The following is a 16324-nucleotide window of genomic DNA, read 5'->3' as shown; positions in this document are numbered from 1 at the left end:
TGGAAAGATCAGGAGGCCTGCGGGGCAAAGAATGAACCTAGTGCCTACTGGATCTCTAGGGCTCTTGGCAGCTGCCTCAGTGCCCTGGTGAAGGGGAGGACCCGGAGCAGCTCCGCTCGCATCTGCTTGATACCCACAGCGGCGGGTACTGAGTCAACTACCGGGGCGAGGTCTGTAACAAAGGGCAGTAATCTGGCCGGGGTTGCTTTGAATGGAGAGGATTCTCTAAGGAAAGCTGCTCTCAGCTCCGGCTGGCCGTGTTGCCAGATCTTATTTTTTGGAGGCTAGCAATCATTTTTGTGAAATCTCACCATTTTTAAATTGTTAGTAACTAACTTGAAAAAACAAAATCCAATGAAATTGTGTCTGTGAACCCTGGTTTGCGGACTGGCAGTAGGATTTAAATTTTTTGTTTTTTTTCAATTTGAATTTCCTTTGCAACATCCCAGCCCTGTGATACATCAGCCCATGCTTTAAATCCTGGGATGGGGGATCTCGTGACCCTCCAAGTCCGCCCTTCTGTGGAATGAACGACTGCTCCATCTTCACCGCACAGGACGGGCATCTATTAGGCACCTGCTGCATACTACACATTTCCTACAGCTGGGTTCTTTTAGGCAGTGGTGCAAGCGGAATAAAACGGGGAGGGTGGCTCTGGGTAGGGCACGTCAGGTCCTAAGTGTTTCCTTGATGTCAGGCTCTTGACACCACAGCAGATGAAGGGAAAGGCAGAAGCCTCAGGTTTGGTGACTGAACTACTTGAAACGAGTAGCCTTTATTCCAAATGCTGTCACTGACCACAGGATCCTTCCCCCATCAGTCACTGTCAGTGCTAGGCGAGTGGGGCTAATGACCCGTTTTTCTCTTCTGCCACTAGTTCCGTGTTGGTCATTTTCAGTGTAGAAAGAATTTTAGGAAGGCAGATCTGCCAGAGCCTTCGGATTCTGGGAAGCGAGAAGCACGATCGCTGCATTCATTACCCGCGCCCCTGCTTTGTTCCTGGCCAACGAGCTCTGACACTACTGGCAAACTACAGATACCCTGGATTCTGTCCTCCCGGATGTCAATTTCTTGCTCATGGAACAAAGGTGTTGGGGGAGACCTGCTCGGGGTGGGTCAGCTATGCCCTGGATGCTGGGGTCAGGGCCCCTTCTTCAGACGTCAGATTGTGCCTTAAGGATGGGTTTCCGCAGCTTCTGAGGAAAGCAGCTGTTCGAGGACCCCCACTCGATAGCTTCAGCTCCCAAACAGTCTCTAGTCCAGACAGCACAGCTTGGAGATGACAGGCAGGCTGAATACTGATTAAAAACAAACCCACAATTTATTGAAAACAGGTAACTTTCAGTAGCTCGGATTAGAACAGCTTAGGGATGCCATTGCTCAGGAACACAATACGCACAGTCTCGGGAAAGGGAGAATAAAACAACTTAAAGGAATACAGCTGCAACAGGACTGGATCGCTAGGAGGGCCACGCAGCAAAGTAACACCAGGTAGAACACAGAGCCACACGTGAGATCCCAGTGCCCTCGAGCCCGGGGAGGGAACTCTCGGCTCCCCTAGTTTTGGACCACATCTCATGATTCTTTGGGGCGGAGGTGCTGGCTGGAGCACAGGGATCTTGGTGCTGACTCTGATTAACTAGTCAATGCCCGGAGGACAGGCTAAACATGGGGAGTGAGGCCACCAGGCAAGTTACACCTGCCCCCCAATGAACCCCGTAAGAGGAAGCAGTCCCTGCAAAGTCTGTGAACCTGGCAGGGACAACTGGACTAGAGAGAGCTTGGAGACGGTTCCTCTGCAGCCGGTCCCATAAAAACCCTAGACTAAGCTAAGCCCTAGAATTGTCTTAGCCAAATTCCTACCAACTAGGGAGGTAGAGAAGCCAGACATGGAAGCTGCCTCCAAACCAATTTTTGGTCTTCGGTAAAGGGATAAATACAAAACACTGTTCCACAAGTCGGCTTGGAAAAGCCTACTGGGCACAGCGGGTAGAAGATCCTGAAGGCCCATTTAGTATCCACCACAGGAGAAAGCAGGGATGGGGGCCGGGGTGAGATGTGCTCTGCTGTGGTTACTGCCAGGATACATCCCGTCCCGCTGTCCTGTTCCCATCTGTACAGTTCCTCCCAGCTTTCCGGATCTGTCCTCCCATGGCCCAGAGCTCACGCTTCCCTGAGCTTAAAATTCCCAGCCTCGAGCAGAGGGTTCTCCGACGAGGGGGAGCAGGCGGTCTTCCTGGGAACATGAGCTGCTCTCACGCCACCTCCACTGGGATAGGGGCGGGGCAGAGAGGATGCTGGGTTACAGGAGGCAGAAGGTGGCAGCTCAGAGCAGGAAGGAGAATTCTGCCAGGCGAATGACAGGAAGTTTCGACTGCACGGATGCGGGAGGCAGTTGGGTTGGGAGGTGTGAAGAGCAAAGCTTTATCTAACCGATGGGGGAGCAGCGCGTCTCCCCCGCTTCCCAAATTCTCCCAGAGGAACACCACTCCCTGCTCTGGAACTTCACGCTCCAACAAACAATAAGCCTGAAGGGAAGAAGTCTCTTCAGGGTCCCAGAAGTGCCTGTTGAAGGTCCATCCTGTCAAGTTTGGCTTCTTGAGACAGCAGCCTCATTTGTGAGTCCGTATGCTGTTGCAGATCTGGGCAAGGCGGCTCTACAAAGGAAAGGAGGCGGGTCGTTGAGTGAACACGGCACCGGCCACGCTTGCCTGTTGGCCACTTCAGAGTCTCCTCGGGTGGCACTGGACTTGGGGTCAGCAGGTCTGAGTGAATCTCAGCCCCTCCGTTCTCTACTCATATCACGAACTAATGAATTACCTGTCCTGGACCTCCATTCCTCATCTGAACGAAGCAGTAAAACAAGATCTCAGATGAGACAGTAGTGCTGCAGGCACAGCTAGGGGACGGCTGTCACTAGGTTCGGGTAGCTGGGTACGTGTGGGATCCCAGCACGGGGCCCTCGTTCCACAGGACCGGGCTGAGAAAGCAGCTCCGCCCTTGCCCCCCTCCCTGGAGGTACCCTTCACAGACCCCCCCCAGTAGGGGGGCGCCTAGGGCAGCCGTGTTCGCACCAAGTGCTCCCATCCACCCCCGGAGACCGTGCTGACTGGACCACGGAGGCCCATCTGACCAAGGCTGAGCCAATTCAACGCCCTTCTGAGAACGTAAACGGAGGCCAGAAGCCGGACAGTCAGTGCCGGGCATTAGTGAAGTCAGAGTTGCGGCTGCCTGAAGCCACACGCAAGCCAGTACTGAAGGAGGACACAGCCCGGAACCGAGAGCCCTGTGAAGATGATCTGCCAAGGGAGGAATGAGGAAATGTCAGAGAAATGGGTGCGTGGGCCTCAAAGACAGAGACGCTCCAGGAACAGGTGCACCTCCATAAACTCCTGTCAAGGAGGGTCCCACTGCTCCGGAGGCCTGGCTGTTCGGCGTTTTCTTGGACTCCGTGGGACCCCTTGGAACAAGCCCCTCCCTCCCTCTGGAAGGTTTCCGTTCCGGCAATCTGCCCTCACACACTGACACCAACTGCCTGAATGACGCAGAATTTTGATTCTGTTGTGGAACTTTTGTGGCGGGCACTCTGGGGTGGACTGAAGGTCAACCTCAATTTAGGGACAGAATTGCAGCTAGGGAAGTAGGATTACGGTTAAAATCCCCTGGGGGAAAGAGGACAACACGGTGCTAAAGATGAAGCCCAGCCCCCAAAAGACAGTCCCAAGTACGGCTAAACTAAGAACGCCGTTGGCGGCATCTTGTCGCGGAGGGTTACGAGACTCACGGAGAGTTTCTTAATGTTTCCCAAGGCCTCTGGGTCCAGCTGTGCGATGTCCATCCTCTGCAAGTCACTGGCCAATAATCGCATGCTCTGTGTGGAGGGCAAAATGGGTTCAACCTCCATGTCCCCTAGGGCAGGGCCCTCCACCCAGTGCCTTAGTGTGCCCCAGGGGTGCCCGTGATACTCCACACTTGGTGGGGGGTGGAGGGAGTGGCAAGGAGTGCCTTGAGGCGTCAGTGACATCAGTGCTTATCACTGGACCTTGGCTGGACCACCCGGGGAATAAAGGGCATGTACTTTAGCTTAGAAATGCCCTGCAGACACATCTGAGATACACCTTCCTTCCCTCCGAGGAGCCGAGGTCAGCAACTTCCTCTATTCAACCCAGAGAGACGGGTATCAGCCTGCTTCAGAACCCCTCAGAGTTATACAGAGTGGAAGACACAGCTCCTCGTCCCCTTTCTAGACTAGGCACATACCCCAACGGTGCCTTCCTCTGCGTTCCCTTTAATAACCTCCCGTGTTGCACACATCACATAATCCTGTTCTTGACGGTGAACCTATCTTGACTACTGAACAGCTTCTCGAGAGCAGGGATCGTGTCTTCTACACCTTGGGCCTGCCACAAGGCAGCTGGGCAAATGTTAGCTGAGGAACAAATAGGAACATGGAGCCGGGCAAGGATCCCAGCCTGGGCCTCTGACCTGGGCGAGAAAACTGGGTTCTGAGTCCTGCAGAGATGTGGAGATCGGGATCCATGCCACCCCACGGACTGTGGGGGTGAGAAGTGGGTGATGGGCCCAGGACAGAAGGGCTGAGCGAGCAGCGTGGTGGCCCGGCATCCCTCGGAGACACTCACCTCTCCACCGCCCACCGGCACCGTGAGGAAAATCTCTTTGCTGTCGGCAAGAGGGCTGCCATTCATGGAGATATTGTAGATCCGCTCTCTGGCTGCTGGAGTGCGCAGGCCCGGGGTCTTGAAGACCCTACAAAGTGGGAAGATCCCCGTCAAGATGGCTTGGCAGATTGAATGACATGAGGCGCTGTGAACCCTTGCAGCCCCCATCTGGCCTCAAGCTGTAGTTTTCAAATCCCACATTTCTAAGAAGGCGAGTTCTAAATTTAGGGGAAAAAATGTCTTTTTAAACAGTAATGACTAAACACAGCTGGAGAAGGGAGGCTGTAATTATCAAACATACATCTAGCCAAAGTCAGTTCTTACCCACGGAAATCTCAGGTCCAAAGCTCTGTATGGATGCCAGTCATCCATCCAGCCACAAAGCCAGAAATAAACTATGGTTAATGCATTTCCAAGAGTGGCTAAGTGCTTCCATCAAGAGTTTTCCGGGGTCAAAAAAGGAGGATCCAGAGACTACATCATATTAATTCCCAACCTAACCTTCTCGAGACAGTTAAAATTCTGCTACCTGTTTTTCTCTACATGTCCTCTGCTATACGCTCATGTGAAAACCAGTTCAAGAGTGGGAATTGAAAGTAGAAGGCTTCCTCCCTCTCCTCACCCCAGAGATCCCTACTCTCAATTCCTTATGTCTTCCAGAAATGTTCTATATATATAAAAACAAATGGGATCGTCTAGGACACGCTGTTCTGCAACGTGCTTGGAGACGCCCGTGATCACGAAGCTGTCACATCGGCACACGCACATCCACTTTAATGGTGAGACGGCACTTCCTGTCCTGTTGACCGGCCCGCTGGAAGACACTGGCTTAGAGCCTGGGTTACGTTGGTCTCCCGATGTGACGTGGTGTCCACTGTCACTCTTACCAAGGGTATAGGAGAGTACCTACCCAGTTTTAAAAACTACATTTCCTGGTCAGAATCAGAAAAGACCAAGAATCACCAGAGGCTTCCTAGTCATCAGAGGCAGAATGTCCTCCTCCCTCTTGTCAAAGAGTCATTCTGTCGCTGAAATCAGCTAACCTGCACCCAGGGGAGAGGCAAACACTTGGAAGCTGAGACGGCTGCCCTCCTCCAAGAGCGCTTTGCCAGGCCGAGGAGTCGAGTGTTTTCTCGCACACCCTTCTTTGCTGACTGATGTTAACTGGTGGGCTCCCACCCAGACGCAGGCGCCACTCCCATCACTCACCTCGAGTCAAACTTGGGTGTCAAGCCTGGAGTTGGTTTCACCATAGACAACTCCAACCGGCCCCCAGCTGGGGTGACAGTGTTACAGTGGCTGGACCTGCAGGTAAGAAGTGGCCATGAGGTGCGCAATGACAGCAGCAGCGTGGCAGGTCACACGCAGAAGGCCCCGATCGTGTTGGGTACTGTCACCTCACACATGCTCATTCGTGAAGCTCCCCAACAACCCGGGAAACACAGCTGTTATCCTTGCGTACGGATGTAGACTCCAGCACACTGATTCGCACAACTTGGCCGAGATCACACAGCCAACTAGGGCAGAGCCAGCGCTCTGAAGCTGAGCGGCCAGCCTCCAGAATCCGACTTCTCAGGCTAACGGGACAAGAGGAAGGAGGCACCCTCTCAGCCCCCGGTAGGCCTCTTGGCGGGAGCTCGGCGGCTGGAGGCATGAAAACAAACGAACCAAAAAAGTGGGGGAGGACAGAGAACATGGGCGGAACTGGAGAAATGTTCTGAGTCAGTTCATTTCTAGAAGCCCCTCCAGCTTGGAGACTCAAGTTCCACTGGAGCACAGGCCACGAGAGCCCTTTCACCCCCAATTTCTGCCACGCTGAGTGGGTCTCCCCAGTAAAACCAAAACACACAATGAAGTCTGGGAAACCCATTACCTTTTGCTTTTGCCTTTTCCTTGTACGGATTGGGTTCTCTTCTTGGACGGAGGACACCTTTTGACCTGGATTCACAATCAAATGAAACTGTGATTATAAAAAGCCCCAAAAGGGGGAAAGGTAAGGGAGGGGTAAGAAAAGTAGGGGAGGGGGAACCAGCTCTGGAAAAGGAAACTAACACCGAATATGAGGTCTGCTCCCAGAATCAAGTTGCCTTAGGTAATACAGAACAAAACTGACCAACTAAGGCCTGGGTCTTCAAAGCAGAGGGTTTTGACCAAGATTAAAGGGAAATCTCTTTTGAACTGACTTGGCCTGGCTTGCCCCCTCTCCATCCCCTCACCTCCCCGTCACTCTGCCATTAAGTGCTGCTGTGAAGGTCACTCAGGGGGTCCCAGGTGCCCAATCTAAGGAACCCTCAGCAGTCCTCACCCCTCCCAAGTCTTCAGGGGCACCTGACAAGGATCACTCCTTACCTTCTGACAATTCTGTCCATCCCTGTCCTCCACCCCACCTTCCCCATTTCTCTGGCTGTCCCTGTGCAGGCTGCCTCATGAGGTTCTCTTTCTAGCATCTAGCCCATCCTCAGCCCCCTCTCCATGCCTTCCCTGCACAACCTCATTGACACCCACAATGGGAGACAGTGGGTCTCACAACCTCCTACTGCTCCCTGAGCTCCAGGCTGAAATCTCGGGTAAGTGTGGAACAAAAACTGGGACAGTGGCTGCTCCCCTGCACCGCTCTTCCTCCCATGTCCCACCTTCCACCCATGATGGCTGCCTGAGCTAGAAACCATTTGATCATCCCTGCTTCCTCCCTTCCTCCACCAAGCTCATTCTCCCTTTTAGAACATTATGTCAAAACCGTCCTTCTCTTTTTATAGGCTCGGTGCCTCCGTTTAAGAATTACAATGGCCTCCCAACTGGGTTCCTTGTCTCCAGTTTTTCCCCTCTCCCATTTACCCTGCATATTGTTCTGAAATACCAATCTGAAATGACCAACCTGGTGGAATGGAAACTTCCAAGCCTGGTACACAAGGCCATTCGTTGTCTGGCCCTACTCTATGCAGATCACCCTCACAGCTTACATCCTTGCCATCCCAAACTGCTTCCTGTTCCTTAAATGCAACTTTCCTATCTCCTTGTGGATTTCCCTTCCCTTTCTTTTTCAGCTAGTGAAATCTCCCTCACCTTTAAAGGCCTGGTGGATCCTAACCAGCGAGGTAATAGCTTTGATAGCTTCCTCTTCTATGTTCTATGTACCTTATACACACATCTATGATCGCTTTTGTTTTTAGCCATTTAAGTGGGATCTTCTCTACTAAACTGAACTCTGGCAGGTAGGGGTGGGGCAATAGGATATTATGTATTTGTCTCCTGTCCTCTCCCAGCCTCAAACCTGAGTGCCTACTTACTCTTGCAGTTTGAAGACTCTTATTTTTATTTTCTTCTTCTTCCTCTTCCACTATCATTTCATCCACTTTTATTATCTTTCGTGCTATAAGAAACAGTTTTAACAAAGTGATATTTCTCATAGGAATAAACTTTAATGTTTTCATGTGTTTTTTTTTTTTTTTAATGTTTATTTTTGAGAAAGAGAGGCAGAGAGAGGGAGACACAGAGTCTGAGAAAGGCTCCAGGCTCTGAGCCATTAGCACAGAGCCCAATGCAGAACTCGAACTCACCAACCGCGAGATCATGACCTGAGCTCAAGTGAGACACTTAACTGACTGAGGCACCCAAGCATCCTATCATGTATTCATGTTTCTTATAGGAAATGAAACTTATGCAATCTGAGGTTGTAATTAAGAAAAAGACTTTGAATATACAAGATGACTTTTTTTAAAAAGAAGGTTTAGACAGAGGAAACTCACCAGACTGGTTAAAAAAGCCCACATGATGCCCAGCATTCTGGTAAGAGCACAGATGCTGGGGTCAGCCAGACTTGAGCTTGAGGCCTGGTCTTAGCACTAACCAAATCATGGGGCTTTTAGTGTGGAACCTCAGTTTCCTCATCTACAAAAGGGAATAGTCAGTTCCTAGGGGTATTATGAGACCTGGAATGTGCTCCACAAGAGCAGGGTCTTTGTTACTCCCTGTACCCCCAAACTCTAGAATTGTGCCTGTGTTTACTAAGTGTCTGTGGAATGAATCAATGTAAAAGCCTTTTGGACAGTACTGGACCCATGTCAGAAGTATTGTTTATTACAATCAAATATTATTTACATAGATTAGAAAAAACTTTCTAAGCATTGCAGCTGCTTAGTGATAGTAGTGTCACTGCTAAATATGTACAACCACGAGCCAGACAATCTTGAGCAGGGATTCCACAGAGAAAATTCACACATCTAATCATGAGGGGCAGGGGATGAGACTAGACAGCTTTTTATTTTCTGACACATTAAACAATATATTTATCTTTTTTTTTTTTTTTTTTTTTTTTTTTGGAAGCAGCACAATGTAGTCAAAGTCCAATGGTCAAGGGAGCACCAAAAAAAAATCTTTACTGTTGGATGACATTGGTCCTGGTGTGTTTGGCTCCCAGGGGTGAAATCAAAAGACCCCTCCCCTCCCCAACCACATAAGCAAAACTGGTGAAACTCAGAAGAGAAACTAGTATTACCTAAGTGTAGAGATAACCCAGAGTGACCTAACAGATTGTAAATGTGCAGGTGAGGAACTCTAGGAATACCCCAGTCCAATTATGTCATAATCTCACCAAGGCAGCATGGGAATGTGACAACGGTGAAGTGAAAATCTCCTGCCCCCCACACCCTACAAGGCCAAGATGGAAAGCAAGATGGACTAAGAACCGGACGGTGTTTCTGGCCCTACCCAGCAGGGAAAGTGCGCTGGTGGGCAGCCCCAAATCCAGGCCGTGGGTCAGGCCTATCCTCACAAGATTTGGATGCACTGAGCTATGAAAGCTTAATGACAGTGACTTAAAATCCATGACAGAGCCCAATGTGTCCTGAGTCCATGTTCACTAACCACAACCTGCTGTCCCTCCAGGACAGCCTCTCTCCTGAATTCCTGGATTCAGCAGGTCCCTGAATCCAGGAATGTGGGATGATGCAATGGGACACAGGTCCTTCTGCAATTCTCTTAACCTTTCTGGTCACACGGGAGCTCCTTGGCTGGCCTTACCTTGTCCCGTAAGGCCTCTCAGTCCCGCCAACCTGTTTAACTGGGGGAGCCAGCAGGCGGCCAAGGTCCCCACGCAGCTTTCCCGCTCCTTCCACTCTCACTGTCACTCCCACGTCACTGGGAGTCTGCTCCTATCAGTCCTGCATACAATCAACTCAATGCGGAGGCCAAAATCATGTTATCGGATTTACAAGATGGAAGACTGGGCATTAGAGGGAAGAGGCTTTACCCCCGAGGCCTCTCTGAGCAACCAGCCAACCACCCGAGCCTCCACTCTCTCAGTTCAACAAAGGGTTTTGAAAAGTACTCACTTTTGGCAGATTTCAAGGGTGTCTGAATAGCTTCTGCTGTTAGTTTGTTTATTTCTGTGATATCCAGGTCAGCCTGTGACAAACACAGCCAGAAAACACCAGGCATATTCCATCAACTACGAGGAGCATTTTAAGACTCGAAACAATTAAAAAAACATATTATTTGATACATACAAAGATTGTTACATACTAGTTATAACAGATATGGTGAATTCCCATAAATGCACTGTACCACCTAAGACCTAACACATTGCTGGTACCTTGCTTCCAGCTCTGTATTCTGCCCTGTTCTACATCCTTGTCTCCCGTCAGAGGTGACCAGTTTCCTGTCATTCCCCAGAGGTAACCACTATCCTTTCACTTACTTAAGGTGCGTGTAAGTTTTTACAAATGTACATGTGCTGAAATAATATTTTACTTGGTCTCATTTTGACCACTGTTTGTAGTTGTAGTTAGTTTTCACGGCCATGTAATAGCCCACTGTGTGACTCTACCAGAATGAATTTGTCCAATCTCTTGTCAACAGTCTTTTGCTATTACCAGCACTGCTACTCTGAACTATATTCTACGTGTGTCTGATGCACATGTTCAAATTTTCTCTTGGCTGTACCCTCAGGGATAGGGCACTGGAGGGTTGTGGGTACACAAATGTTCAGCCTTGATATGCCAAATCATGTTTCAAAGACGTCGCACTTGATTACGTCCCACTGGCAAACAATACAAGATCCTGATGATTCACGTTCTCTAACTCGGTGCTGTATTAGACTTCTCTCTCTCTTGATTTTTTAAAATCTAGAGGGTTGATAAGGTTTTCTGTTGTACTCCTGAGCCCTTCAAAAAGTCACCGTCATTCTAATTAAGTGTTCCCAGTGGTAACTACCTATAAGGATGAAAACAGCCACGAGCAGGCATGATCCTATACCTTTCCTTGTAGGGCACGTGTAAATATCAGAAGAGTTGTTACAGACTAGGAATGACGCTGGCTTCATCTCCAGATGGGTGGCAAATCTGTGGAGTGCTCAAAGAAGGATTCTGAGACTGTCCAATCTTAGTAAGAAACAGCACTGTAGGAGATTAGTGGTGTCTGAAATGGCTAATGGAATAGAAAGTAGTGGCCAACTATCTGCCATCCCTAGAAACAACTGGCATGTTATGAAGGTATCGGTGGTGGCAGGCCACTGATCACCTACCATGCAGAAGAGTTAACAGGCCCAAGACTGATACCCATAGGAAGGCCTGTTTGCATGGCTGGCTGGTGGCTTGCATGAGAACTTGGATTTCAGGGTTCCCACCATCCCTGGTAAGAATGGCTCCTCTGGGCCTAAGCTTTGTACAAACACCATGACTTATGTTGCATAGCTGCTTTCCTTCTGGAAGTCTGGAATTTTGGTATGTGCTAGGCAGAAGATGGCTATGTGACCAGCCCCCAAGAAAAACTCTGCGCATGGAGTCTCTAATATGCTTTTCTGGTAGATATTTGACATGTGTTAAATTAAGGTGTTCCATGTGACTCCACTGGGAGAGGACTCTTGAGGGCTTGAGCCTGGTTTCTTCCAGACTTTGGCCCATGCACCTTTTCCCTTTGTTGATTTCCCTTTGTATCCTCACACTATAATAAATCATAGCCATGAGAATGACTATATGCTGAGCCCTGTGGGTCTTCCTGGAAATAGTCTCAGGAGACCCCCCCCCCCCCCATACCTAATAATTATGAGCTTTTGTACCAAAGTATCATTTCTTCCCTGAGTTTCAAATCATATTAGCTAAGGCTACAATTGCTTTTGATTTGGTATGATGACACTATTTCATATAACATTAGAAGCTCTCTGATTGGTAGTTCTGTATGTCTGATTAATTAAAAAGAGAGTGATGCATTAGCTAATGAGTATAATTCATCTCAGAGGTTAAGTCTTTTGATGCATTAGATCTGGGTGTGCAGATGGGGGGAACATAACACAAAGAAAAAACCAGGACTGAGGATGTTTTACTAGCTCTTGATTTTTTTCAGTTATCTCCACTCCTCTCCTACAATATTCACCCCCGAACTCTCTAGCTTTTTCCTGACTGGATAACTGGCTCTGAAATACCTTCAACTTCTGAGGCCAGTGGAGATCTGCTATTCAATGCTACTATATACCCTTTATAGTCAGGTCCTTTCTAATCCAAGGGATTCTGATCAGTGCAGAGAAGGATGTAGATTTTTGGGTTCACTTTGTAAATCTGATAGAGGTTGTAATACATATTCTCCCCAGATATACTACCAATGCATGTATATACACACATTGTTTATGTATGATTTTAGAGTGCTCAGGGTCTCTGTGAAGCCCATTTATGGACTAGTTCCCAACACTGTACAACAGAACTTTCTGCAAGGATAGAAATGCTCTATTTCTGAGCTACCAATACGGAGCCACTAGTCATGTGTGGCTACTGAACATTTGAAATGTGACTAGTGTGTCTGAGGGACTGAAGTCTTAATTTTATTAATTTTAATTGATTAAAATAGCTACCTGTGGCTGGTGGCTATTGTACTAAACAGTGCAGACTTAAGATCTAAATTATTTTGCTTCCCCATCTTACTCTCTTCAGTCCTGATAGTGATGCTGGGATGAAGGAGGTGAGAGGGAGTGAGGAAACCTGAAAGTCCCAAATAAGAGCATAGCTTCTACAGTATGACACGAGTTATACTGAGCAGGAGTCTCCTTGACACCTAGCAGGCCAGGTCATCAGGTAATGGCCCAGGGGCTTAAAGAAACTTGGAGTTGAGGCTTCTACTTTGCCTGCGGAGGTCAGGGCAGGGCTGCCAAAAAAGAACTGCCTCCTTTTGTAGCACGAAACTATTTGGGCCTTATGGACTCAACATCGGATAACCATAATTTTTCAGTTGGCCTAAACAAAACAGATCCCCTATGAAACCTCTTCCACAGTAAGCACTCACTGGTTGGATTTTGTGACTGGATTAAACTTAAAAACGAACCACAGTTCCAAAATAGGACAACACTTACTGTTGCTGCCTCTTCCAGGGCCTGTTTGTTTCCTCCAAGGGCTTTAAAAAGAACATTTTATTTAGTTACTATCGGATTTTAACGATAAACCATCTTCCCTGATATAACCGGTTATCTGTCTAAAACTGGACCAGATTAAAAGCCCTTGGTTCAACATCAAGGACATTCACAAACCAGTTTTAATTTTTCTCCACGTTAGACTGGCCCCCTCGTAACATATTCCACGTTCCACCACCCCAAAGTTCTTATTTTCCAAATGTGCCTCTGCCTCCTATGACTCACTGCCTTGGTACTATTTCTTCTACCAGAAATACTCCGCTGTGCCTGACACATTTCGAATTCATCTTTCAAAACTCAGTTCAAATCCAAAACTCGGTTTATTTTTCTGTCACAACAGATCGCTGCAAAGTGCTGAGCTCGTTGCTCATTCTCATCATACCCAACAACTACTCAGAGCTGTTTAAGGGTCCACCCTGCTTTGAACTGAATTCCTTGAGGACAGTTGCTGGCAAAAAATATGACATAGAGTAAGTATGTAGCCAGTGTATGTTGAAGGAAGAGGTCTGTGCAAGATTTAGATGTAGAATAAAGTAGAGGTAATCCTCCTTCTAGAAACTTTCATAGTGTCCTATAGAACCGTTAAGAATTCAAGCTTTGAAGGTGCCTGGGGCCCCTGTGTGGCTCAGTCGGTTAAGCGTCCGGACTTCGGCTCAGGTCATGATTTCGTGGTTCGTGAGTTTTAACCCTGCATCTTGCGCTGTGCTGACAGCTCAGAGCCTGGAGCCTGTTTCAGATTCTGTATTTCCCTCTGTCTCTGTCCCTCCCCTGCTCATGCTCGCTCTCTCTCTCAAAATACTGAATAAACATTAAAAAAAATTAAAAAAAAAATTTTTTTTTGACATTTATTTCTGAGAGACAGAGCATGAGCAGGGGAGGGGCAGAGAGAGAGGGAGACACAGAATCTGAAACAGGCTCCAGGCTCCGAGCTGTCAGCACAGAGCCCGACGCAGGGCTCGAACTCACAACCGCAAGATCATGACCTGAGCCGAAGTCGGACGCTTAACTGACTGAGCCACCCAGGTGCCCCCCCCCAATTTTTTTTAACAGAAAAAAAAGAAAAGGATTCAGGCTTTGAACCAGAATGCCTGGGTTTAACTACACTCTGCTACTAACTAGTTTATGAGCCCTTGAGCAAAGTAACGAACATCTCTGCACTTTATTTTGTCACCTATAAAACAGAGGCAATATTAACAAGTAACACATTTGTTGTGAAGATAAAATTAGTTAACATACGTAATACACTCAGTACAATGCCTGTCTGGCACAGGAAGCCGTCTCTAAATGTGCCTACTGACCACTACTCTCTTTTGTGATACTTATAATTTTAATTATACAATCACATGTGCATTTTAAAAAATGATCCTCCTCTGCTAACTTGTAAGCTCCTGAGGGTAGGGACAAAGTCTGTTTTATTTCCCAAAGCATTCTCAGCACCTAGCATCGTGACAGAGACATGCTCCGTGAATATTTGTAGACATGTGCAAACAAAGGGCAAGCCAAAGGGTCATTAAATATCTACTATTTGAACAGAACATGCATTTCTAGTCAGGAAGGAGGCTACACAGTGGGTGATAATAAGGATAATAGGAAAAGTAAGGGTGTCCCAGCAGAAAGGACAGCCTCTTGCATTTCCTTGGACATTTAACAAGGGAGTGAACAGGCTGCGATTTTTCTCTGGGCAGAAAAAACTCTAGTGTGTGCACTTCCCAATTTGATTTGCTCGTTTTTTTTTGTTTTTTTTTTTTTAACGTTTACTTATTTTTGAGACAGAGAGAGACAGAGCATGAACGGGGGAGGGTCAGAGAGAGAGGGAAACACAGAATCGGAAACAGGCTCCAGGCTCCGAGCGGTCAGCACAGAGCCCGACGCGGGGCTCGAACTCACATACCGTGAGATCGTGACCCATGCCGAAGTCGGACGCTTAACCGACTGAGCCACCCAGGCGCCCCGATTTGCTCAGTTTTTAAACTGACAGTTTCCACAAGATACGGAACGCACTGCTTGGGGTTATCCTCCCCTCGGAGCTCTGGTAACAAACTGAGTTACTCATTTATTCATTTTTAGATGACGGGATAAAATATTTTAGGAAAGGGAGTGCTCTGTGACACGTGAAAATCATGCAAAATTCACATTTTGGTGTGTCCATAAGTACATTTTCCTGGAACACATACATGCCCATTCATTACAGCTGTTTCGTAACTGTTAACAGCTTGAGTTGAGTAGCTGCCATAGAGAACCCTCTGGCCCAGAAAGCCTAAAATATTTACTATCTGGTCTCCTAGAAAGGACGTCCGCGTACCTGCGGGGGTTGACGATGTTAATTAAGTACTACGCAGGAAAATAAAACAGGGAAGGGAGACAAGAGGGCGGGGGGAGCGGTAGGACTGCAATTTCCGAAAGCGATCGGGGAAGACCTCACTCAGGTGACCACAGAGGCGCCCCGGGCCGAGGCCGGGGGAAACCAGCAGCTCTTACCAAAGTAGTCGAGCCAGTTCATCTCGCGCAGCACCTTGGGGAGCCTCAGGATCTCGATGTTGTACAGGTTATCCATCTCCTTGAGGAGGTTCTGCCTGTCTGACTGAATTTGCTTGGATCGGATTTGCACTGCGAGAGGGCAGAGCCGACAGAACACGGGTCACGAACGCGGCCCGGAACCCGTGCTGCCCGCACCCCAAGCCCGCCGGGCCCCCGCGATCGCCCCGGGGTAGCGGCAACGACCCGGGCGCCGCCCCTTACCTTCACGGTCGAAGTCCCTAAGAAAGGAGGCGAGCTTCCGGCTCCGTAACGAGTTGGTCTTGGCGACCCGACTGCCGCCCTTCCTAGCCGGAGCCATGGCGCTCGGGTGGAGGCTGCGGGGAGCTGGGGACGCAGCCACAGGGGGTCAGCGGCCGAGATCGGGGAGGGAAAGTACGGGGGCCGCGGAGGAGCGGGAGAAGGCGGGAGGGCGCCCTACAGGTAGGGCTGGTAGGAGGCCCTGTCCTTGGAGGCCCGAGCATAAAGGAGTCGCGAGGCACGTACCTGCGGGTCGCGTTATGGGCTGAGAAAAACCTCGCTGCTGCAGCTGAGGGGAGGGAGCGGCTCCGTGGCTATCCGGACGTGCGACCGCCGCCACCAAATTCAAACTGCCACAGACTGACGAATGAGAAGCCGCCGTCTTAGGTGGGTCCCACAACATCCAATCACAAGGAAGCTCCGCGACCAGGCCGCCAGTCGACATGTAGGACTACAACACCCAGAAGGCATTGCGGTG

The 16324-nt window shown here is 49.0% G+C and overlaps 1 protein-coding gene across 1 annotated transcript; it reads right to left on the bottom strand.

Annotated features, from left to right (window-relative positions):
- Positions 1-1296: 1296 nt before the first annotated feature.
- CDCA8 (cell division cycle associated 8) lies at positions 1297-16252 on the bottom strand. The gene is made up of 11 exons (XM_006934583.4): positions 16093-16252; positions 15811-15933; positions 15550-15678; positions 13015-13055; positions 10010-10082; positions 7967-8049; positions 6553-6617; positions 5889-5984; positions 4641-4767; positions 3785-3871; positions 1297-2657 (listed from the first exon to the last, which is right to left on the bottom strand). Exons 1-11 carry the CDS (start codon positions 16247-16249, stop codon positions 2613-2615), a joined length of 1026 nt encoding a protein of 341 aa, XP_006934645.2. The 5' UTR covers positions 16250-16252; the 3' UTR covers positions 1297-2612.
- Between the last annotated feature and the right edge of the window lie 72 nt (positions 16253-16324).

This window comes from Felis catus, chromosome C1, assembly GCF_018350175.1.
Source record: "Felis catus isolate Fca126 chromosome C1, F.catus_Fca126_mat1.0, whole genome shotgun sequence".
Lineage (NCBI taxonomy): Eukaryota > Metazoa > Chordata > Mammalia > Carnivora > Felidae > Felis > Felis catus.
This window is presented reverse-complemented; position numbering and strand designations above follow the sequence as displayed.

What these genes read in the sequence shown, in the direction of transcription:
- CDCA8 (XM_006934583.4), bottom strand. Translation starts at nt 16,249, where the DNA reads ATGTTGTGGGACCCACCTAAGACGGCGGCTTCTCATTCGTCAGTCTGT. An exon ending in GAACTGGCTCGACTACTTTG is followed by an intron (nt 13,056 to 15,549) that starts GTAAGAGCTGCT and finishes TTCTTTTTAAAG; the next exon opens with CCCTTGGAGGAAACAAACAG. An exon ending in GGAAAAGGCAAAAGCAAAAG is followed by an intron (nt 5,985 to 6,552) that starts GTAATGGGTTTC and finishes TCTTACCTGCAG; the next exon opens with GTCCAGCCACTGTAACACTG.